The sequence below is a fragment of the Metopolophium dirhodum genome, chromosome 9 (genome assembly GCF_019925205.1).
Source record: "Metopolophium dirhodum isolate CAU chromosome 9, ASM1992520v1, whole genome shotgun sequence".
In the NCBI taxonomy this organism is placed as follows: Eukaryota; Metazoa; Arthropoda; class Insecta; order Hemiptera; family Aphididae; genus Metopolophium; species Metopolophium dirhodum.
Window position 1 is genome coordinate 27317851 of NC_083568.1, and position 26894 is coordinate 27344744.

The following is a 26894-nucleotide window of genomic DNA, read 5'->3' on the forward strand; positions in this document are numbered from 1 at the left end:
CTATTTAGTCTAAATAAACATATTATAATGTTTAATCCGAAATTATATACAACGTGTCTAGTTGTTAATCGGCTAACTCTAATTGAATAATTTTGTCTGGCAAAGCGGGCGTTGTATAAATGCACAATGATTAGGACCAACAAATTTATATGATGAAAATAATTCTTGTTTGATCCAATTTATTAGATTTTTGATGGTCGACAATGGCTAAGCATTTATGACAAACATATTATATTATGTAGTATAGGTATATACGTTGTTTGGTTAAAAAAATTCAATAATATATGCATATTTTTTATTTGCATAGTAATCAAATTAATGTGGGTCAGATACCGCGTATCCCAAACTTTATAATACTGTTGGAAGATCATTTATCATACTTTGAAAAAAAATGTACAATACCTACATAAGACTTATTTAAAATGAAAACTCAATAATGCAAAAATGCACTGTGTGCCAACATATACCTAAATACATAATACCTATAAATAATATCAGGCCTTTAAATATTATTTTAATGCAATCAATAATAGTACGTAAATAAACTATACAGATGGGTACTCTCTACAAATACATAGATACATTATTTTTAGATATCAATATGTTTATAAATGAATCGTTCACATAAATTGTATATACATATTACATACATCATCTATTGACATATGAGTACTTGATAATCTAAATAAGCATAAAAAAATAACCATAATTTTGGTTAAAAATCTATTAAATTTAGATAGTTTATATTTTTTTTTTTTGTTTCACGTTGAAACGAATTTAAAGAAATCGTACTATTTGGTTCCTACGAACTTAGAATGAAGACCACATTGAAGTTATACGTCAATAAATAAATCACTCCAAGAATAAAACTATCGATTTATGCGCATTCTCAGTTACGTATCCAAAGGACCCAAAAAAAAGAGGAGAACAAAAATTACAAATGTTTTCTACCTTCTGCCATTATAAATAATAAATGATCCTAAAGTTTAAAATTTCACAAGTCATCACTCGAACTAGTAAGTTTTTTTCACACACGTGCAGAAAAAAAACATCAAATACAATCCATATACCCAATCAATCGGACTCTATGCTTTCTGTTTATAAGATAAAATATTGAAACCTATATAATATATAAGAAAAACAAAATACTGCATTCAAACAAAAACATACTATATACTAAAAACATAGATCTAAGTATGAATTCCAGCGGGTCCCCGAGGCACGACGAGAGGAATGCCTACGAATTACGCTACTAAATGCCGAAATATCTACTGCAAGAATAACATTATCATACTGTACATGGCCCTCATCAGGGGGCTTATAGATTTTACAAATGTCTATAGACACAATATATAATATATATTATAAACACGAATTTAAATACAATGAACCAAATTACGATGGTTACACAAATGCACAATAAATAAAAATATTTGGTACTTATATAGTAATAGAAATAAGTGATATTAAATAATTTTGGTAACACTGATATTGGATGTTGTTTAATTATTTTACAAACGATTTACTTAGATTTTACTTATATATGTGTTATATGAAAAATAGATGTTATGTAAGAAATTTGTTTGATTAATATTATTTTTTTCATCTAATGTAACAAATTTGAAAAAAATTAAAAATTCGAACTGAAAATATCATGTTAATAAACCATAAATTCAATAATTAATTTTGAAAATGATCAATGTTTTTTACTTGATATTTTGAAAGTAACAAGATCCTCATTTTACTTATACAAACACCAACTTTAAGTCCAGCAAAATGTAAAGAAATTGTGAATTTAATTAAGAATGATAAAATCTTAGTATTATAAATACTTTACAGATGTTAAATAAATATACCATAAATGAGTTACAAACAAATACATAGGTACAAATAAAACATATATTATAAAGTTGATGAAAATTGGTTCACTGCAGATTGTCCCAAAGCTTTTAGTAAATTACTCTCTTAGAAAATTACAAATCAAACAAACATCTCATCAGCGTTAAGTAATAATAAAATACCATTGAGTCTTACTTGACATTTTCCATAGCCCAAGGCCAAAACACTAATAAGTAAAATAACCCATATTCCGTTATTAAACGGAACATAAAAATATAAAAATATCTAGTAACACAGTTCAATAAAATTTAAACATATTGGTACCTACGACATAAATAGTATTTTATCAGCATTATCGTATAAGACGTGATGCCGTGATGGTAAATAATACGTTTATTGTATATGTATATTATACAATTATTGCAATTAAGCCCGAAATTCAATGGTATATGATTAACAAAACGAAATTACGTAATATTGCACTATTGCAGTTATTGCTACAATTTATTGAAATCGGTTTACAGTTATTCGCGCAGAACTCGAGATTATAAATAAAGTTGTATTATTCTACCCAGAACCCCAACGAATGACCCGTGTGGCCAGGTACTTATTATATTATGCATATATGAATCGGTTACATCGAAGATAAAAATTAAAAACATATTTATTATATTCCTAGGGACACCTAATGGCTTTTCAAATTGTTTATATAGGTACTACATCGATTTCAATATAATATTATCGTAACGGGTTGTCCCCTGCTACAGACCTCCTGTGTTCTTCGATTGTTGATCGATCACGTAATGTTTTTTTTTTTTTAAATTATTTACACCGAAATTAAGTTTCCAACACGTATAATATCGTGTATATTATAATTAGTGAAAGTGTCCATTCCCTGAACGTATTATATGTAATAAAAGTATGATATCATCATTGTATAAACGTATATTATGCGTGTATAGCTATATAGATGTGTGGCACAAATACAATAATTTTTATGTCTTACGTAGCGTTTACGAACACGAAAACTAATGACCATCCGCTGCGGCAGTATGGGTACGTACTAACCTAATAATTATGAAATATAATAAACATAATAATTAGAACATTCGTATATTATTTTCTTTTTAATATAAAATAATAATTAATGTGCCATAATATTGCATATAAAAAAGGTAACTATTTGCTATTATCTACCTATATTTATACCTATATTAATATTAATATTTCATAATAATATTTTTGTAAGGAAAAACTGATTTTAATAAAACATTATCATTACAAAAATGCTTTCTAAGACACAATAATAAATATATATTTTTCTTTTGGAAATCTAGTGCGGGCACTGTATACGTATACTACCTTTATATTATATTGTCGTAGGTAGACTGATGGTTTCACGTTCCGAGAGTCGAAACGCATAGGTACTTGGCGGCGCCTCGATAATCGTCTGGACGAAGGTATATAATAATATAATATATAATATGTGAGTTTTCGCCGACCGAACGATATAAAATGACCCGCTTCCGGCGGTTGATTTATCGTCAGAAAATTTCGCCTCTCTCCCCCCGGCGGCGGTGCGACGACGACAACGATAGGTGGTAAATTGGCACCTATACTATACTTTTTATATATTTTATATATATATAATGTCATAAGATACGTATCTGAACGAGTTTCACGTAGTGATTCAATGGCAAATGGTTCGATAGTATCGACAATATATACATAGATAAGGATATATGCTTTTATACAGAGTGATTCACCAAGCTCACTACAATTTTTTCTTTAATACATTTATTCAAATTCTAAATTTAGGAATTTTTAAATAGATTGTCCTGATGGCGATACTAACTTCTTTTTTTTAAATGCGAACAGAAATATTTACTGTAAACTGTGAAAAACAGATTTTTTGAAAATTTTGATTTATATATTGTATCCAAATCAAAATTCAAACAATTAGTTTCTGAGTTATTAAAATGTATTCACTAAGAATAATAGTCCTTACAAATGGTTTAAACAAAATAAATAAATTGAAGTAATATTGAATCTAATATATATTATACTAAGAAAATACTTACAAATAATAAAACGTTGATGGATAAATATAAATCACTAACATTTTCAAATTATCGTTTCCCAAAATTAACAATTTACAAGAAAAAAGAGTAAATTGCAATAGAAAAACGGAGTTGCTACTAAACACTGCTTAAATTGTGTAAAATCTAAGCATTTTAAAATATATTATTAAATTTAAAAATTCCAAATATCTGAATTCTAACAAATCCATTAGAGGAAAAACTGGTGAGCATACTAGGTGAATCACCCTGTATAATAATATAAGAGACATTTCCACTTTAAACCGACATGTTTATAACGATATCAAATACATACACAACACACGAAACATATTTTTTACAACGGCTTGTAACGGGCTGCTCTCTCACTCTATTTCTCTCTCTCTCTCTCTCTCACTCTATTTCTCTCTCTCTTTCTCTCTCTCTGTATGTATATATATTTACAACATACAACTTGCGGGTACAGTGAGTGAATTTATACGGCTCTAAATATTCCGGAGAGGATCCTCATTACAATAACAAATTGTAAACGCCGAGGCTGTCACATCTGCGGCGGAAAAACCAGACGTGACGGCGACGCGCGAAAACAATACAAAAAAATTCGGGACGGTACCCAAACCGCAGACATTAAAACGTTGAATACATATTCTTTCACCATATCACTATTGGATAATGGCACGATACGATTTTTTGCAGTACACGAGCGCACGCACGGATATTACACCGTACAGGGTAAAAAAAAAATATTCGCCAGGCAGTTTTTAAATATTAATTAAAACATTTAATTTAAATTGTATAACTATGTACACCTGGTTGACCTAAATTCGTTTGTTAATATGATTTTTAAAAGGGAATATTAAATCACTTTCACAAAAAATTAAAAAACCATATTTAAATTTACGTCACAGATACAAAAATATTAACGAGCCAATATTGTTATTTTACAATTTTATATAGTAATCACTAGTATAAAAATATTACAAGCAAACTTTTAAACAATGTAGGTATTCATAATATAGTAGCATATTTTATCGATCCAACAAACTGTAGCTACACATGTAATACATTTATATCATTGTTAGTTTTTACAGACATAATGACATATAAATTATATAATACTTAATTTCAAATTGAGAAATTTAAAAAAAAAAAACATCAATCAATGGACATAACTTATTGCTCTGCAGTAATAACACAAAAGTTTACAAAGATACTGTGGTGAATTAAATTTAAAATAATATAATGGTTTGTATAAATTATATTTTATTAGTGGTGTACTTTTTTAGCTGTGTAATTTTAAATATTTAAATTCTAAAATGTATTTTGAATGTTATTTAAACAAGTATACATAATGTATATAAATACTATAGAGAATATACATGATATATATATGTATATCTATACATTTTATTTAAGAATCAAAAAACATTTATAATATTAAAATAAATACAATTGTATGGCAATATAATATATTTACGAAGCTGATGTTATAAAAATTAAAGAATTTAATTTTCCCGTTTTCTATTATAACGTTTTTAGAGTCATAATTTGTCCTAATAACCTGACCTAACCCGAATAAGTATTATTTTACAAAGGGTTCGCTTCCAACGTACGATAGTTATTTAAATAATTTTATAGGAAGCACATTGGTACCTAATTATGTATGTTATTTTCAAAGTTCAGTTATGTCCTGTTACTACTTTACCCTATACAATTCCGAATACATAATGAAACATATGTTAATTTATCTTTTGTGTAGTAAAATATGCGTGAATGTAATTCGTTATAAAATATGTTGAGAAAGTTTAAGGGATTGAAAATTTAAAATACCATAAATGAATAAATGGCATAGTGAAGAAACTTACGGCTTGGATGAAATAAATTTACTAGTCATATTTCTTTTTACAAGAAAGGAAAATATTAAATAAAAAATGATAAATCTAATTTATAAAGCCAAAAAACACGAAGTTAAATAAAAAATTGATGTCTCCAAATACAAATAACGGAATATTTTAAAAACAAAAAATAATATATTATATTATATTATGTATATTATTAAATAATTTTTAAGATTTATTTATTAATATTTTAATAATATCATCAAAAATTAAAATTAAAGTTGATGGTACAAATACAAGAGGTATTAGTAATTAATTAATTTTTAATTAATATCAGTACCTATACCTATTATATATTTTAATATTTGTTTAATTAATGTTCGTTATATTTTTGTGTAGAAGTACGTAAAGTGTAGGTGAGTTAATAAATCAAACAATGCAATATATTTCAATAGCGTAATTATATAGTGTTTAAAACCCCGTAAGCAAAATGAAATTTATTTTGGAAAATAACGGTATGGGTTATATTTTATATTTTACACAAAACACGCGCTTGCCTATATTAGTTTTAATCTTAAAAATAAAATGCAAGCTTGTTGGATATTTTTACACGATTTTAATAACTAAATTCTCAATAAATAATTCAACAGGGAATATTGTTCTTTTTGAAAACATTTTCGACTATGGAAGTACTATGTATATATAGAATACCAAAACCTCGTAAATGTTGCGTATAAATTGTATGTACAATTTATTTTTTATACGTTTCAACATTGTGGTTGTAGCGGTAGAAAAGCATATAGGATTCGAACAAAAAAAGGAATTCGAGATAACTAGGTAATATATATAATATATTATTTTTTATTTCCAAATTAATCGCAAATACCATATTTCCAAGCCATTGGGTATCCGTTCGGAAGATAATAGAGAACAATAAATCACCTCAAAGGTATATAAATCCAGATATTTATTCCCTTCGGTTAAAAAAAAAATGATGTTTCCCTATGATAACATATCGGACAAGTTCAATCATAATATTCTACATATTTTCATATAAACACTTACCCGTCGAAGATTTCCTTCTTTTAACATTAGGTCTGGTGACGGGGAACCTCCATACGACGATTGCTGAAACAAATCAAAATAATTTTAATATACATAAAACAAACAACTGTAAGTAGTTACAAAAATATCATAATTCTAAAAACAATATTTATTGTCAATTTAAAAAATAAATGATAAATTGTTTGATTGTTAAAACTATATTGCAGTGCCGTAGAACAAATTATATTACAATTCACACGTATGGGATAATTTTTAATTTACTCACAAAACAAATGTTGACAACACACATGTACGAATATAATATTATAAGCTATGAAAAACTACGCAACAATTTTAAATCAAATAATACTATCATATTAATCATTATACTATACTATTATATAATATTGCCAATTATGTGAAAAAATCGAATACAATTTAAATACTTTAAATATGAATAAAATTATACGAATAATTTATTATTTTGATTGCAGGTGTATTAATGAAATACTTGGCTTCGGCTTATGACCACAACTCGAAAAGATATAATATCATCATTCGAATGTCTTAAAATTCTCTATAAAATAATACATAGGTACGATTAACCTGTCCATCGATATTTTATACTACCTATAACCGAAAGGAAATATTTGAGATAAACACACGTTAATTTATTAATTCGTAAACCTAAAAAATATTAATCAGTTCACAGATGTATTTTATATTTCAATTTTATATACTGAGCTAAGTATAATCATAATTGTTCTACAATTAAAAAACTGAAATTGTCTATAAAAAATATCTTTTCAAATATTATGTTGTAATAACAATGTATACCTACTTAGGAATTCTATTAAATTTTATATTAATCCAACCTCTAGCAAACGCCCATCTGATTACACTGAATCAACGTGATTGTTGAGATAAAATACATTTCAGAGATCCAGGACATTTTTCATCTTTAACACGCCCGTCATATTTATCTCAATACTGCGTATAGCAACCGCCGCCATTGGAAGCATTTTCCTATTATTACGTGGCATCAAAAATACATGAACACCGCCCGTTCGACGGCGGCATTCGTCATCTAATGTGATTTGATGGAATTTCCACATTGTTTGGCGCAAAACGAGTTTCGCATCAATTCCGTGGCACGAAATTACCAGTGTTTCCCAACCTTCTATTCCCGAGGGATATCGTTGGTGAAATTCACACATAATATTCAAACAGCATTTTCAAGCGTTAACAGGATGATTTGTAAACGTCAGATGAGCATATTCGAAATTTATAACACTTAAAAAAAAATACAAATAACAATATTCTAGATCTATGATATAAAATATATATTAGCATATTTTTGTCTCAAACGTCCTAACAAATTAATAAAAATAAAAATTATATATCATCGAAGATTATGGAAAACCAAATTATAGCATATTCTAAATGTTGTTACCAGTTTCAAAATGTTTGAACAAAGTGCCATTGCAATTCGTAAAAATTGGATTTCGGAATTTTGTACTTTGATTTTTGAAGATATTGGAGGTTGGATTACACTTTAATAATTGGTTCTTTAAGATAAGAAAAAAAATTACAAGTATATAATATATGCATAAAAATATATACACTACCTACTTTATGTAAAAGCAATCAAAAATAAAATAAAATAGAACTTGAGAAAAACCTCAAAACAATGAATTCATCTAATCAGAGAACGATTTCTTTGTGAAATAGTTTTTCGACTTTGAAATTAATGGATTTAAATACAATCAAGTTCAAATGAATTTCAAAACTTTAAAAGTTATAAAAATTCTATAGAAAAAAGTAATCTTATATCAAAAACACAGACTATTATTCAGAATAATAGAAAACGTGGTGTTAAGTTTTTTGTTCCAAAATAATAGAATAAGATGCAAAATATACGAACAGAATAGTATATATTATAAGGTTACGGTAACGATTTATATTTTGTATCGATCGTTTTTCTTCACTGATTCTGGCTCAAGACATTTTTGTCCATAATTATAGAGATTAGCCATTTAAAAGTAGAGATATGTCATCGCATTGAATAAAGACATAACTAACTCATTTTGGAAATTTCAAGTACTAAAAAAACCCCTGAAATAACAATAAATTAATATGTTTAAAATTATTGTAACTATTTATTATAGTATAACTAATTATTTCATTATGTGATCAATTTAATTTAATTTTAAATAAATAAAACTAAATATTTAAAATATATTCTTGCAACGCGAGTAAAATAAGTTAAATAAAAAAAGCCAGTCTTATTATAAATTATTGGTTGTTTGGACCAATTGTCTTGGTGTAAAATAATGTTGTACCTACCTAATATTAATATAATAAAAATGTCATAAGAATTATTCACGGAATATTTATTGAGACGAACATCATGTATACAAGTAGTTTGATTACAACTTTTATCGAGAATAGAGTTCAGATTGTTCACAATCATATATTTCTCGCTTCAACCTTTCAGTAATTGAACTTTTAAGTTTCTTCCGTCACAAAACTCTTTGTTTGATATATATACAGGTACATTTTTTTGTCTTCTTGACAGTTTTGACATTCAAAGCAAGAAACGTGACACTATGGCTCCCGTCTTAAGTCCAGTATAGTATTCTAACTTTCAAACAAGAACTATACAAATCTATAACTTAAGCTCTCGTGATGTTGAAAAAACTACGTAAAACCCCCGATCACTGGGTTAAATTTATAAATATTTAAAATTTAATTTTTCCGAAGATATTTTATTTTCAAACTATTGCAAACAATTAAAAGTGATATACTACGAGTATCACTATGATACACTACTAAATGCATTTCAACGGTATTTTCGGGTATGTGAAAGACAGTTGTTATTAAATTTATGTTCGCATACAATTGCATATAATATTATAATGTTTCTAGTACATAATTAGCTACCCATAATATCATAAATATAATATTATGAATCTCTATAATATCTCTTATACTTAAAGATGAATAATACAGGCATTTTTTTAAAGCTTAAAACAACTTTTTTAATCATTTTTTGTGACGAAAAATTTAAAAAGTATTTTATGAACTTAAGTTCAAAATAGTTATGAGATCTTGTAATAAGCAATTTAAAATACAAGAAGAAAAAAGATTATTTATTAATCCGAAGCTGACCTCAAAAACATTGGAGATAAAATCGAGTGTTATGATCAAGCAAGAACTGAAAAACATTGACCTGAATTTAATTTAATTTAGAAACGTGACCTAAAGAGTAAAAATGACATCGAGAAAAAATCAATTCGAATAAGGTATTTTATTCTTAACTTAAAAAGGAAAAATACTAAAACATAGTATTAAATTAGTTGTTGGTAAATAATACTAATTTTCATAATAATCACATGCATATTATCATGTGTTAAGAACATATTTATGTTATCGACGTACACATAATATTTCAAATATATTATAATGTTTACACATACATACCAATAGAGCACAGTATAGGGAAAATTTGAAATACGAGTACACCTATTAAGTAGAATATTATTATTATTCGACGACCGACACGACTGCTAGAGAGACATTTAATCAGTACAATAATACTCATTATTAACCAGAAGTGGAAGCAAGCATAATTAAACCACACATTGTTGTCGTGCAAGATAAATAACATGGTACAATCGCATTCCTGTCAGATACTAGTTGCAAACCTCGCTTGTTGATAATACCAAGAACACGAGACCGATCGGGGGATGGTTCACAGAATTCGACATTCGGACCCCGATTGTTGTATATAAAGTGATCAATGACCAATGGCCGACTCCATTACATCACCATCATTTAAAAATTAGACAAAAGGGCAGAAGGGATTATAATTTAATTAATCCTGACTAACTTCAAAATCGTGGTATAGAGATAAGAGACAGCTCTCCGATTTACTTTGGTCGTCCCACGAACCAATAGACAACTAAGATTACTGTAATATGATGTAAGTTATGCCCCTTTAACCTTTTTTAGTTAAAAATAGTAATTATTATTACTATTAAATTACTATTACATGAACCTACAAATATTAGTTTATAATATATTCATAACATGGATAAAAACCATCGGGGAATTTAAATAATATTTTTGCAGTCTTTAAAACAGTATTAAAACGCATTAGCCATAGGAAAAATATTTATTTTATCAATAATAAAATAAGTATTCAGACTAAATAATACGTCACTCTACTATTTCTGCAAACAGCATAATCAATATCAGTATAGGTTTAGTACATCAATTGACCTACATCTGGATATCAAAATATTAAAATACACTCGCAATTAACACGTTATGTTTTTTTTTTTTTAAATAATAATGGACGCATACTATACTTACAAAATAATATAAATACCTAAATCACTTCTTATATGAACAGTCTCAAAATAAAAACCCCGATTGCTTCAAAATACTTCTATTGCCATTCGCCCTTTATATAATATTAACTTTTACTGATCTGAGCGTAAACTTTTAATTGCCTACGCCCAAATAAGAAAAGTCGCCAAAGAGTTTCCATACAAGTGCAATTTTGTCAAACCTCTAGAGCCAATTCCAGGAACTTGTGTCAAGCGAACGTATACTATTAACGTAAAATGATTTCCGCCTTCTTCGTGCAATCCTATTCTAAATATTCCTTAATCCTAATTCCATATACCTACTGTTCGCATAAAATAACTGAATGTACCTGATGATAACCTGAAAATAACCACTCAGTGTTTCGAATCAGTTATAAAAAAACTATAATATCGACCGGAAAAAATAAAATAATAATTTGATCTCCACGAAGACAATAATACTATAATATATATAATATATAATATGTATGAAATGATATTATTATTCGTCCGGACAACGCCACGTCCCGCGACTTTTCTGTACCCTTTGTGTACCTTTTCATAAAAGAATTGCGGGCAAAAACTTTTTTTAATAACGCATGCTGGTGTACACGCGCATAATACTGTGTACGCGCATTATATATACGTATATGCCGACGGACAACAGACAATAGTTTATGCTTTTTTTTCTCAGCGTTTTTATTCTTCGGTTCTTATAAATTTGTTTCCTCCGTTACTTCCTATATTGATTTACGACGGAAAACTTTGCAGCCACTAAATCAATCGGAACCGAACGGACTGCAATCCGATATAGTCCTTTTGTGAGATATCTTTTAGCGTATATGTGCACGCTGCGTCTCGCGCGAGTGTGTATACGATAATACGTCGACGACTGTACGTCCGTGTGCGCAGCCAAACAACTGGTATAAACTTTTACGGCGGATTACATGTGAGGAATATATTGTGTAATGCATGAGGTGGCGGAGGGAGTTGACGGTCCAGATCGAGCGCGGCGTCAAACGAAACGATTTAATCGAAGCGAACGTAGAAATAACTTTCAGCAAAACAGATAATAATATAATATATCCGAGTACGTGTGCAGACGTGTGAGTAAGTACTCATATCGTTCGAGTCGCGTATATCGATGGCGATCTATATAATAATACAATATGCGTTATCGTATATATAGCGTCGTGGACGCCGACGAGCTAAGTCGGTCGAAGAAGAACAATCAATTCAGAATTTAACAATTATATTCGCATGAAAAAACCACGAGAATAAAGTCAGCGTTGTTAATTGCTGTAGCGATTTCTCATCCGGCCATCCGGGTGTGCACGCGATACTGAAAAATATCACCGTAAATCGTTATTTACTTGTCCTCCGACGTTAATCAAGCGCTTGCAACGCGCCAACGGAACCCGTCCAAATCTATATGGTATATGCAAACTCGAAAAATTACAAATGCGGCGATTTGTCCATACGGGCGCCATGTGGGTACGTCGTTGAGACGGCACTGATAGTGATTATGTCACTCAAATTATGATGCGATGAATTATTTTTCTAGACCTTTTTTAACGTTATTTAGGTTACGGGAGGATGACATTAATCGACGTATAAAGCGTGTTTCAAAAAATTAATGGTTGAATGCGATTGACTACACATGATTCGTAACTAAAATCGAATTTAATAAAGATCTCTTTTGTTTAGTATAAAAGTTAATCCGGCCTTCTTTAACCCTTGCTGTGAAATAGACGTTTTGTTGGCAACAGCTACAGCTGCACGGTTGTTACAAAAACTCAGAAAATCTTGATTTATATGAGATTTATTTGAAAGTTGATATGTCTTGATTTTAATTTAAACCTAATCAGTCGTGTATTATTAATCTGATATCATTAAACCGTATTCACTAGCTCACCACTACAGCACGACGAAAGTCACGTTAATAATTTAAATAAATATATCTTTCAAAATTGAAACAAAACTACTAAAAATATTATCATTACTGCAAACATCAGAGACCAGTGAAGAGTATATAGCAAACTATAAACGATTTAGGACTTAGGTACACATAACACGTCAATGAATAAAGTGTGAGTGACGTTAAAAATAGAATTTCTGTCATACTTGTTTTCTATTTTTCTAAATGACCGCATGTTTCTAAACAACAATAAAATTATTATAGAATTAAATTCAATACTTTGGACCGAAACATAATTTATTCGATACTTCGATTTACGACCATATGGTATTGTTTGGTAATACAGACATGTCGTACTCTACTGCTATACAGAGGATGTAACAACAATATTTTATAAAACACGACGTAACTGCTACATATATATATTTTCTATACCAGATGCGCTTATAAAAAAAAATGAAAATGTTTTTAATAGTATTTTAGTTAGTAAAATAACTTGTTCAACTAAACGTGAACGATATTAAAACGAAATCATGTTGTTAATTCATATATAATGTATAAGCTTATTTTACTACTAGTACTATTAAATTAAGTAACATAAATAATAATTTAAAAAACCGTTTTGACTAATAAGAAAAAAATGGTACTTATTATATTATTTTATCGATCCATGATTGCTCAACGCAAATACTGTAATCCGACAATATTCAATTAAAGCATCTTAAATTACCTTAAGTAACGATAAAGACGTAAAATTGTAAAAATTAAAATATAGTTTCCCATTTTACTCGACTAATATTAAAGATTCATAGTTTTAAATTGTAACTTATAAAGGCATATAAGTAGGTAATAAACTAAATGGTCGTCATTTGTCAGGTAATTTGTATGGGTGCATTCACCAATATTAAAATTTATAAAACTATTAATCACCTGTATGTAATATATTATGTTCTGATCAATTGATTTTAGATCTAATACAAACCATTAAAATAAACATAAAAGTCACAAACCTATACCCAACAACAAACTATATTATGCGTGTGAATAAATAATTGTATCAATTAAATAATACCTACAAAATAAATAGTAAATGCTGACTAAAATAATATTTTTAAAAAAGGTACACAAAAATTCAATTTAAAACAAATAACAAAAAAAAAACAGAATCAACAAAATACTTTATTTATAATAGCAAATACATATTTATTCAACATATGAGGTTGACATAATCAGATCATTCTGATCCAAATACAGACTAGATATTTGAAGTGTGTGTATTCTAACATAAATTGAATATTTCTTAACTCACAAGTCGTGCGTATTTTATTTACCTAATCATTTTGAAGTATATGCATTGATTTTAAAAATCTAAATTCAAAAAATACAATATAATATCGAAATATTTATACGGGTAGGTAGGTACTATACATAATAATATTATGTTATACCTATAATAACAAAATACAATAACGATTTACAATATAGACCAATGTATACAAATGTATATAGGTTATAATTCTATGGTTAATAAATAGATAAAAGAAATCACGTATCTAGATTTTTTTATATTTACATTTGTTCGATAATATTATAAGTTTAATAATAATACATATATTATCAAAATAAATGTTTTGTTTCAATTCTAAAAGTATCATACAATATTGAACACAGATATTATTATGCTAAATTGTATCCAATAAACCCTGTTATACTCGCATTTATTTATAATTGGTAAGAAACTCTAACAATATTTTTATAACAGGTCGGAAAAAATTAGTACCTAGGTATTATACATTTTAATATTATTTTAAATTTTTAGATTTTAATATTATTTTAGTGCCTTGGTACTTTAATGATATATTGTCGAAAATAATGACCATGTTATAAGGAGCTCATAATCATAACATTATTAACGGCCATAGTATGACCGTATGTTTTTAGAATTAACGAAGACAAATGGGATTAATATATTAAATAATAATGTTTGTTTTAATGAAAACTAGGTAGGTACTCATAATAACACAATGTGCATGATCATAAAAAGATAACTCTTTTATAATTTATGAAACAAAAAGCAAACTTTTAATTTTTAATACGAAATTCTACTTAGGTACTAATTATAATTTAAGTAAACAATATACAAGATTAATTTTTTTACTGCTGGAACAATTATTTTTTTTTTTTTTTACTAGAGTTCCTGCAATATTTATACATTCTCAAGAAAATGTTTTATAAGCTTTAATTTTCACGTACAACGGATAAATATTAAATATTAAACAAATAATAAATTTAGCTTAAAAAGTCCCTGAAATTCAAATTATATATTTTGGCATATTCACAAATTGAGGGTTCTCAGAATGCTTATAGTCCCAAAAACTTATACAATTCATTCCTACATGAAATCAAAAGAATCCGATACTTCAGCACCTCCCACGAGAATATTTCGTTTCCAAAATTTAAAACTTTTAAGTTCAAAATCGTATAACTTTTAAAATAAAACGGAAACCAACAAGTCTTATTATTGTAGTCGTCAGTTGGTAGTATGTAGAATAGATAGGTAAATAAGTTATTAAGATTAATAATAGTAATCAACAAACAATCAAAAATATTCGTAAACACGTGGAGTAGATATAATATAGTAGGCACTACCATTAACACTATACCAGTTTATGATATTTTATCCAATCAATTGTGAAATGTTAATACAGTATAAAAAATAATATTACAAAAGATACCTATTAATACGTATGTAAAAAATAAAAAACATTTTACAAATTTCGTAATACATAATATATTGTTTTAATCAAGCAGCTACTAAATTAGCTAAATTACACTAAATTACGAGTTCACTAGATAGTTATATATTTTCTAGGATTGTATAAATAAAAATAATTTACATTAGACAAAATGTTTACGTATAATTAATTACATCATTGACCTGCCCTACGACGAACTGCATCCGGCACCTACCTATTCTGCCTTATTGCCCAACCCACTGCTCTCTATTGTTTCAAATTATATTCTTTGTAATAATAATTTATAATGAAAAATAATTTTACTTGATTCATCATTATAATTAAAGTTTAATTTTAAAAATATTAGAAAAGATAATGATTTTTTTTATCTATATGTCTTGTTGAGTATGAATAAATTATCGATACTCTACAAGTATTCTGTAGAATTGAATAGGAAAAAAAAGGTGGAAAAAGTAACATAAACTTCAAATGAGGTCAGACAGAAAACAAAATATGTAAGCAGTATATTCTTTATTAAAATCAATACAAAGATAATATTGAAATTAAATTTAAAAATTTAAAATGAAATATTAACTACAGAATAGCGAGAAAAGTATAATATATAAAACTATTAAGTGCATCTATATTCATTGAGAAAATATATTGAAAGAATAAAAAAGATAAAATAAAAACGACAAACTATAGCGGTGTAGGTAGTTGGGTTATATTTAATAACTTAATAGGTGAGCATTAAAATACCACCAATTTACATACATAATATCGACTGTTAGAAGGGAACAGCCAATACAGGACAAGTGAAATTTTTAGAACTTTACGGAGAACGTAAACAAATTTTACTTGAAGTAAAAATATATACTAAACCGTTCAGTTACAAGTTTACTTAAGTAACTAATGTCTAAAAGATTATAACATTTATACAATTTGAAAATTAGGCGATTATGTATACCCAAATTAATTTTATCATGTCACACGTAAATTTTTTTATGAAACTTTTTGGAACCTATAATAATATGAGAGGTGTAAGGTTAAAAATGGTATATTATAAAAGTTGCGGTTTTAAGGGGGTGGACGTGGAGACTTTTATTTATATACAAATATTAATAAATAATAGGTAATTTATGTAAATTATTAACAGTAAAAATTATTATAAGTTTTAAATTTTAACAAGAAAAATACGTAAGTACGCTTAGGCAGTATTCGGCAAGAGGACAAAAAACATTTTTTTTGCATATTTTATTAAATTTGACTCCCCCCCCCCCCCCCTTGAAGTATGTCAAAACCACCGCTGATTTTTAAAACTCAATGGTCAACCATTAAATCAATTTTATATATTGGTACTAGGTCACATACTCCTTTATTTAATTCATAGAAGTTATATTAATGCCTTTGTATACGTCGTATCGCTTATATAGAGCTGTGTTGATTTCCTTTTGTATTACTACGGTCGATATGCAATTTTCAAACTAACCGTTTCAATAACTATTTCAAAATTTCAAAATTTTTAAACACGCAGGTGTACCAATAGCAAAAAGAAAAATGTATTTAGCTCTTGTAAATTAAACCTATACCAATTATTTCAATTAAAAGTATTAATGCAGATTTTACCAAGCTAAAGAGGGCCATAGTTAATAAGCTAGGAAACCAAAATTGATGATTTGACTATCAAAATTTTCAGAAAAAAAAGCTTTACTAGAATCCATTAAAAAATATAGTAGTTGCCATTTGAAAAAATAAAGTTGATTTTGCTATTGGTACACCTGCGTAGAAATTCCCATTTATCGAAAATCGTTTTTTTGTCTCCGATTATTAAGAAAAGCATTGGACATTATTACTTTTGACCGCCAAAACCTCAACTCTAAAGTACCAACTATATTCACTTTCCTGCCAAAAAAAAATATTTAAGTTGAAAATCTAAACATTTTTACTGCTCCAAAGGTACTGATATATTACACAAAAAATCAATATATATTCATCGATTCATCATCTCAAATAATGCTTGATCATTACTACGTCATCGTCAGTAGCCAGTAGGTATTTCAGAATTAATAGTAAAATTAATAAGTCCTTAATAATTGTAAGCTGATTAATTGAAAGGTTTCAAACGTTTGAAAAAATGATTAATATGACTCGCTTAGTGTACAATATTATCGCCGGAAACAAAATGCCAACCGTTATTGAGCAATATCACTCTCATAGTAGTTTTAATTATTAATTTATATCCTACAGTATATTTTATTCGGTCCCCACCACCGTCAAACCATGAATTGAATTTCCGAACGGAACGGGGAGCGACATCTGTGCAATGAGTTTGGAGCCAACGAATGCGATCGAGCGACATCTGCGGAAAACGAACGCTAATACACTGTCCATAAGCAGACGGCCAGATGGCGCCACGAGTCACGATTTCTATGGTATAATGCATAATAATATTATTATTATTATTCTTGACGGTGACCTCGAAACCGTAATCGTTCGAGGGGGCTCCAGCGTATCATGCTTTAAGGAGTAATACTTAGGCAATTCACATGACATCAAACATTTGGGCTATGTCTATGTGTGAGTAATAAATGAACATAAGAGTGTGTTTCCGAGAATCACTGTAATGTGGTGCCGGACAACCGCCGCCGGATGCAACTCTCGTACGCGCACGAAATTGTCAATAGTTTGCGAAAAATGAAATAAAATATTCTTGTTTGCATGACTGTAAAAACTACTAACAGCGGTAGTAAACTAAACATAATTCCTGAAGTTCGATTGTAATTTTGAAAAAAAAATGGTTGAATTTATAAGCTTCTAGACCATAATATGCTCTTTGGAAATCACTTTTTTGATTTAAAATCAGATGTGCCAAAAATAGATACAAATGTAATGCAATTATTGCATGGAATTTTTTAAAAAAATCTTAATTTTAAGATCCTTTAAAATTGAAAATTGAAAATCGACTTTCCAAAAAGCCAAGATATCTTGTCAAAGAGCAAAATTAAAATCGGACATTCCGAAGTATGTGTAACTTACCACCGCTTATTGGTCTAAAACATATGATAAATTTAAAATACGCATGCTGCGATCCCCTTAAGTACCTATCTGGAGTGAAGTCGTAAGTTATTGTTATGACGTGTTCCGGTTTTACACAGACGCGACGCAACATGTCGACGATGGGAATTCAATATATTATAAATTGTAATATATTATGCCATTATGTGGAAAGGGTACCTAAGTATAATATTAGTTTACCGCAAATGAAATCCCACTCGGCGAGGGTAGATATTCCCATTTCCATTTACAAGATGCTGCAGAAGGGTCATCGACGGTGGCAGACGCGATAAACCACCGATACGGAATATAAATTATTAATATCATTACTATTATATTGTAAAATGAGAGCGCGAGCGCGAGGCGGTGGCGTGAAGACGTCACGAGCATAAAATAAACAATCTCTAATCGGTTAAATTGGGAAAACGCTTATCGAGCGTGAATATAATATTATGGTTGTGCGAAGGCAGTGAACGAAACCACTGGGACAGGCCGGTGTCGACTGACGACGATGACAATAATAACATTATAATATTATGTCGGTAGAACGCGCCAAATGAATCGCCCACAGGTCACAATAAGGATCGAGAGCAAAGACTTATGAGTATTAATAGAGATTAAAAACGCAGAAAGTTATAGTAATAATAATTTAGCAAGTTATTGAGATAAATCATAAATGTGTCCCCTACATTAATTTACAGATGGAAAATTAAAAAAGGTGGATAAGTGGATGTCGCTCTGCTGTACAGTAGGTTACAAGTGGGTCACTGTAATGGATGGTGTTAAATTTGAATTCAATGATATAATATCATTGTATAAGAAAAACGATTCTGAGCGAAAACGGTCAGTCAGCCTATGATATTACCAAGTATATTTGATGATATTATTGTGAATAAAGTAATTTATATATAACCTATTTACGTGGAGCCTTGTTTTAAATTTTAAATCCTTAGCCATAAAAGTGAAACATTTTATACATTTTTAACCACAAAATAATTAATAAATTATAAATTTGATAAATGTTGTCAAAATTTGAACTTTAAATGCTTATAAAAAAAAACTGTGCCTATGTATTTTCAATATTTTTCAACTGCTATTGTAAAAATATATCAGGAGTCTTGTATTAAATTTTTACACTTTTTGGCCCAACAGATATAACTTTATTGATATTTATAGAAAAAAAAACTAAAAAAATTGAAAACTGAAAATGCCCGTAAACAGCTCAAAAAGTGTCAAAATATTTTCAAAATTGTATGGTGTATAGGAAATGCTAATATAAACATTCAGTGAAATTTTCATGTATCTACAGTTATTCGTTTTTGAATTACAAGAAAATAAGGAAATCGGTACATGAGAAATCGAGTGAATATCTAATGTTGTAAAAATATGAATTTAAAACGCTCATAAAAATTTAATTTGACTTTCTTGTAGAAATTTTTTTTTTGATAAAGTTAGACAAACTTATGAGGAATCTTGTATTAGATTTTACAATCTTAGATTTAAAAAGAAAATTTTTTATGAATTTCTAACTCAAAATAATTTGCAAATTTTCGTGATTTTTCCGTATTTTTTCAAGATTTGAACTTTAAACGTGTATAAAAAAAAACTGTGACTAAGGATTTTTAATTTTTTTCATCTGCCTTTGAAACAATAACCTAGGAGCCTTCTATTAAATTTTCAAGCTTTTTTACCCAACAAATAAAATTTTATTGATATTTATAGAAAAAAAATTTAAAAAAACTGAAAACTGACAATGTCCGTAAACAGTTCAAAAAAAGTCAAATTATTTTCAAAATTGTATTGTGTATAGAAAATGCAAATATAAACAACCAGTGAAAATTTCATGCATCTACGGTCATTTGTTTTAGAGTTACACCAATAACCAAAATCGATTTTGTTAAAAATCGATTTTGCGTAAAAATTCCCGTTTTTCCTTAATTTTTCTTTTGTTTTTCACATCGCTTTTGAAAACTACTGGGAAATTTTGACCTCCCCAATGCACCAACGATATTCACTTTCCCATCGAACAAGATACTGAAGTCGAAAATCGAAGCATTATTTCGACTACTTATCGTGTACACAGACACAAAAATAAAAAAATAAAAAAAAAAACACACATCATTGTAAAATCAATACATTCATCGTTTTACTCAGAATCTAAAATACATGCTCATAGTAATAATATATTGTTGAGGCAATAAGCACAATATTATTAGGTGTAAACCTATTATATATGCTATGTATCAATAATACACGTAGCCCCGCAGTCTGGTCAAAAAAGTGGAAACGTTTAAGACGTAAAGTTAAGGACTGGACGTGATTGGGAACCCTGCGAGTTTCGACTGATTTTTATACATGCGTGTGGTATTTGTGGTGTCATATAAAAAAAACGATATTTATGAGAATTGGGAAAATCGGAAATGCTTTTACGTTTAGAGAAGATAAATCAAAAAGGAAAATATTTGCGGTAATAGGTACATATTTTAATAAATTATCTTTTTTTATCTGGGTTTAAAATCAACGAGGAAAACATAGATTTTTAAAATTCACATTAGGTAGGTTCATTATACTTAAATTATGAGCGGAGCCTATGCCATTTAGTTGTAATTATTAAAAAACTAATAACCGTAGATACTGGGAAGTGGAAATGTTCAACAAATGTTTATTTTATACTTTTCTATACATGATAACATTTTCAAAACATATTGACACTTATAAGATATACCTAGACATTTTAAATTATAATTTTTTTTTTTAGTTTATTCTATAATTACTGATTAAAAAATTTTCATACAGTCAAAAAACTTGAAAATTGAATACAAGGTTCCTGACAAGTTTCACATACATAGGCAGGAATATTTTTTATGAGCAATTAAATTTAAAATTTTGACAAAATTCTTAAAAATCATGAAAATTTCCATTTTTTTTTTTTTATAGTAGGTACGCAATTGCATTTATTTATTTTGTTATAGGTGCATAGTCATAGTATTAGAGGTACATTGGAATTTAAGAGGGTAGATCATTTTCCACATAGAAGTTATAAGTGACGTTGTTAGTATAATAGTATACAAGTACCTACACTACAATGATAAATCTTAGTATATGTATTATTTAGTATTAGTTTATATGTATTGTTGATATTATTTTAGAAAAAATAAAATCCTTTTGAAAATGTTTATAATATGAGAGTGCACCACAGTTAGTCATCGTCCCGCGCGTAAAATCGGAAAACGCGTTTAAAATGTTTCGAATTCCGACGTCAACATTTACAGTATGTACCTAGCATACAATATTATCATCTTCATTTTTCCTGTTGTTTGATTTATCATAACATTATTTTTATTGGTGTTGTTATGAGAATCTCTGATCGTTAGGTTTGGATACAAAACAATAACAATCGCAATCGAGAACCACTGAGCTCAATCCACTTTACGTCTTTACGACATGAAATACGTGATACGATATTAGTATTGACATGTTTGAAACACCCCCGTACAACGATATTTTACAACAATGTTATGTTTTTCCAAAATCCCGATTTAAAATAATAGAAAACCGTCAGGAAATCTATCATTTTTTTTATCTCCAGTCGATCTTTGAACTAAAAAGTCCCGAATCCAAAAACATATACAGCCTGATACTAATATTATGTAAATATGCCGACTTTTTTTTTCTTTTACTTCATATATAACGAAACAATTTCGTAAGATACACGAAAATAAATATTTGTAACAAAGTAAATTATGTTTGCTCCTTTGTTTTCGAGAAAAATACTAAACCTTATTTATATAAAGGGAAAAATCATTTTTTATTTACGGCACACTTTATAGACACAAGGAAAATATTATCCATTTCGAAATCTAAACGGAATAAGTTTTTGGCGCTTGTGTTGTAATAGCTTAATAGAACAAATACATTCGTGTTAAGGTCACGTTAAGTACGTTGTGACAAAGGATTTATGTCTACAGTTTATTGAAGTATGATAATTAAGAAAATTAAAACTACTTGGACTTATTTAACTCGTACGTTAAATCATAAAATAAAGTTTTTTTTTAAATCGTTAACTGTAAATTTATAAACTGAATGATAATAATATATCTATATTATAACTGTTTTAGGCATAACTGGCAATTTAGAAAAATAATTATTTGATAGGTATGAATGACGTGGGAAAATAAATTTATAATTTTGAATATCGATAGTAAATACTAAATTGTTACAGAAACGATTTAAACATGATGAACAGAAAATCGATACAGTTGATAAAGGATGTGTGTCCCTATAATGATTATATTAATGTGTTCACACATTAAGCACGTAGATTATAAACTTCGTAGCAATCTAAAACCTCATCGTGTTAAAGTTTTCCACGTTTCAAACTGTCAAAAAAGTCAAAACGCTTTCATCAAATTCAAAGGTAGATATATATACAACGTGTCAAGTAAGAATAGTGTATGTGATTTATATATCACATTAATGGAGTAATATTGTGGGTGTGTATTTTGTATATGTAAATTATTATTAAAGTTTCACCCGTGGAAACATTTACGCCGCCTTCGTGAAAAAAAAAAATAATAAATCAAATATGTTAATGAGATACGCATTCATATATATATCGTAACACTTATTGGATTCGACAAATTTCGTAGGTTGTAATCAAATATTAAATTGGATATCACTTCCTCTAAAAATTATAATTCATAAAATCACACGTGCGTCAACTGTATTTTATGGGTTCAGTTTTTTTTTTTTTTTAATGAGTTTATTTATTACGATTACTTTAACGAACCGGTTATAGAACTAAAGTTTATAGAGACACGTACATCGATATTTTATAGGGAAAATCAATACATGTATAGGTACAAGATTATTTACGATGATCTTTTATAATAAACTAGGAATACTTTAACAATACCTACGTAAATTTGATTATTAAGACTCAATACAGATTAGATTTAATATTTCATCCTTCCATTAAAAACAAATAGCAAATATACAATATCTAAAATAAATTAATGTTCTTTATAGGCTCAACACAAACAAAACAACTGTAATGTTAAATTTACAAAGGCTTAGAGATAAATATTAAGTACCAATTCACTTGGCAATTATAGTTGTATACAGTTTTTACAGATTTCACTTTTTTTCATTGAATAAAACTAAACCGACAAAGTGATGTGAATTTAATTTTCATTGCGGTGACTATCTTAATTTAACACTGAAGTTACATAATAATTAAACATCATAAATTATAAAAGTGAAAAATTAAGCAGGAAATCACCAGGAATATGTGGTTAAAAATTATAATTCATAATAACTAATTTTAGTCATACACGAAAACTTAAATTAGTGCTTATTATTTTACGTTTGTAAACATTGTAACTAGAAAAAAAATAAGCTAGGTACAAATAAAATACTGCAGACAATCGATAAGTCAAAGCATATATTAAAATATATAAGATGAATTGAATGCTTAAGATCATTCAGTTTCATTAAATATTTGAAAGCTTTAAAATTATGCCGCATTAACTTAACTGCAGCTTATAAACTATTTCAATTAATAAATTCTATTTTAATTTAAGTAATATAAAAACTTTTTAAATGCATGCCATCAAAAGTTTTAAGGTGAAATTTAACGTTAAGAATTATTAAATGGTTACATAAAATAATAAAGTCTTTGTAGCAAATATTATAAATGAAGATACAATTAGGCAATGTTTAAACAACTGTAAATCTAGAGGTGTATTTTTAGGGTTACGTACGGTAAAACGGACGGGACCCTATTACTAAGGCTGTCCGTCCGTCCGTCCGTCTGTCACCAGGCTGCAGTATCTCATGAACCACGAAAGTTGGAAAGTTAAAATTTTCGCAGATTATGTATTTCTGTTGCCGCTATAACAACAAATACTAAAAATCCTAGAGTATATAATAAAAGCAGTGTTCCCAACATGTTTATAGATGATGGTACGGAACCCTTCGTGTGCGAGTCCGACTAGCACTTGGCCGGTTTTTATTATTATAACAACGAATATAATAATACCGCTAATATATATTATCCAAATATATAATATATTATGTATTATAAATACCCGTAATTTTCAAAAACTCATTTCACGATAATATATTAGTTACGTACATAAATATATGTACTTACCAAATTAAATTGTAATTATAAACTCTTAAACAGATGGTTACCTAAATACTCAAATAGTTAAGATGCATTGCACTGACATTTGTGAATTTTGTTTTGTAAATTAAAAAAGATTTCTTTTAAGTAGCATAATACATCCACGCTCTTACATAATCATTAATTTTAATTATATGTTAGTGGTTATCGTAAAACATACGTTAACATGCAATATTTGAACAAAATAATTCAGCTAAGATCAAATGATCGAATTTAAGATAGTAATTTATTATTGAGGTAATAAAATTTAAAGTGAGTAAAAAAAACGATGGTATGAGATTATTGTAAATGTATAATATGTACATATGTCATATATTGTTTATGTATTAGCGTTTAGCATGTATTATAATATATAATAGAATAAAACGAATTCAAAAATATGTTTACATGGGCACACGGCTTTATTCAATAAAATAAATTTAAAAAAAACCAATAATTTTTTTTTCAAACGACCAATTAGATATTATCTATATTTTGTTGAACATCGAGTTGATTACGGTTATTTTCTATATAGTATTATCCATGTATTCATAATAATATGGTTCGATGGTTCGAATGGTTAGATTTGATATTGGCCGATAAAAGAAATTTAAATTCAAATAAAATACACGTACCTAATATATAAGATACATGTTTATGTCTCGCACGGTATAAATATGTGTGTTGTACATAGGTGCAAAGTTTAAAAATAAAGATACATTTATAAAGACATAGGTACACGTTTTAAAAAATTAATTCAATTTTAATTTGAATTCAAAACTCATCCATTGACCATTGACCTATTACTCCACATCGAGTCGCAGAGGTACACTCGAAACCTAATATACAACAGAACGATAGTTCCCCGGTTGTTCGCGTATTGTTGCGTTTCAACGATATCATAACTCGCAAAAACTGTCAAACTCAAACAAATGTACACAAGATACGAATTAAATGATTAAACGATAAACAATTATATATTTTATGTATACCTACACTAAAACTAAGCTACATCATTATGACGATAATGACAACCAAAAAATAAATTTAACAAAATTCTGCGATATGACACCTCACACCAATAGTTCACTTTTTCCTCTCTGGCTTGTCCTTAGAATCCATGAGAGCCAAACCAAAAATAATTTCGAGGCCCAGTGCAGAAATAATTGCGGAGCGTAACATATTATAATATACATTATACTTATTTTATATTTACACGCGACCTAAAAATACCTACTTTTATTTTACTACCTACCTACCTATTCATATTAATATTGATTCAAAATTAACGAACTTCATAAGAATTGTCCATCTTTTGTTAGAAAAATATGAAAATAGTGAAGTCTTTGAAATACACATAAAAGCCATAGCAGCTGGTATGAACGATACTATATTTGATATCTCCAAGAAGCAAATAATAGACTATGGAAAACTGCACTTATTTCATGGAATAAAAAAATCTCTAAAAGGTTTTCTGAATGTATAGGTATTACTCTATCCATTATTTTTAGTCCGCAACCATATAATATACACCATTACATTATATGCTTGACAAAGACAGTTTGTTACTTATTTATTACATATTAATTCATTCTAAGAAATTCTTTCGTCATTTCTCTGTGAAACATAACATTTTTTAATGTTCTGAAAATATTGAATAATATAATTTTCGAAACAATTTACCATTTTTTTTTCTATTTTCGAATGTGCAGTCCCAAATCTGAGTTAAAATCGTGAGGCTCGGGGCTTGGAATCTTTTCCGGAGGTCTGACAGGAAACGGCGTCTATTCGACTGCAATTCTGTAGATTATTGATCCACGGATGCATCGCTCTGATGCCCACGGATATG

The 26894-nt window shown here is 28.1% G+C and overlaps 1 protein-coding gene across 1 annotated transcript in view; it reads right to left on the reverse strand.

Annotated features, from left to right (window-relative positions):
- The window catches only part of LOC132952409 (uncharacterized), a 217122-nt gene that overhangs the window by 126944 nt on the left and 63284 nt on the right, over positions 1-26894 (reverse strand). The window contains exon 3 of the mRNA XM_061024703.1: positions 6821-6883. Coding sequence (XP_060880686.1) covers positions 6821-6883 — 63 coding nt within the window. The remainder of the gene's footprint in view (positions 1-6820; positions 6884-26894) is intronic.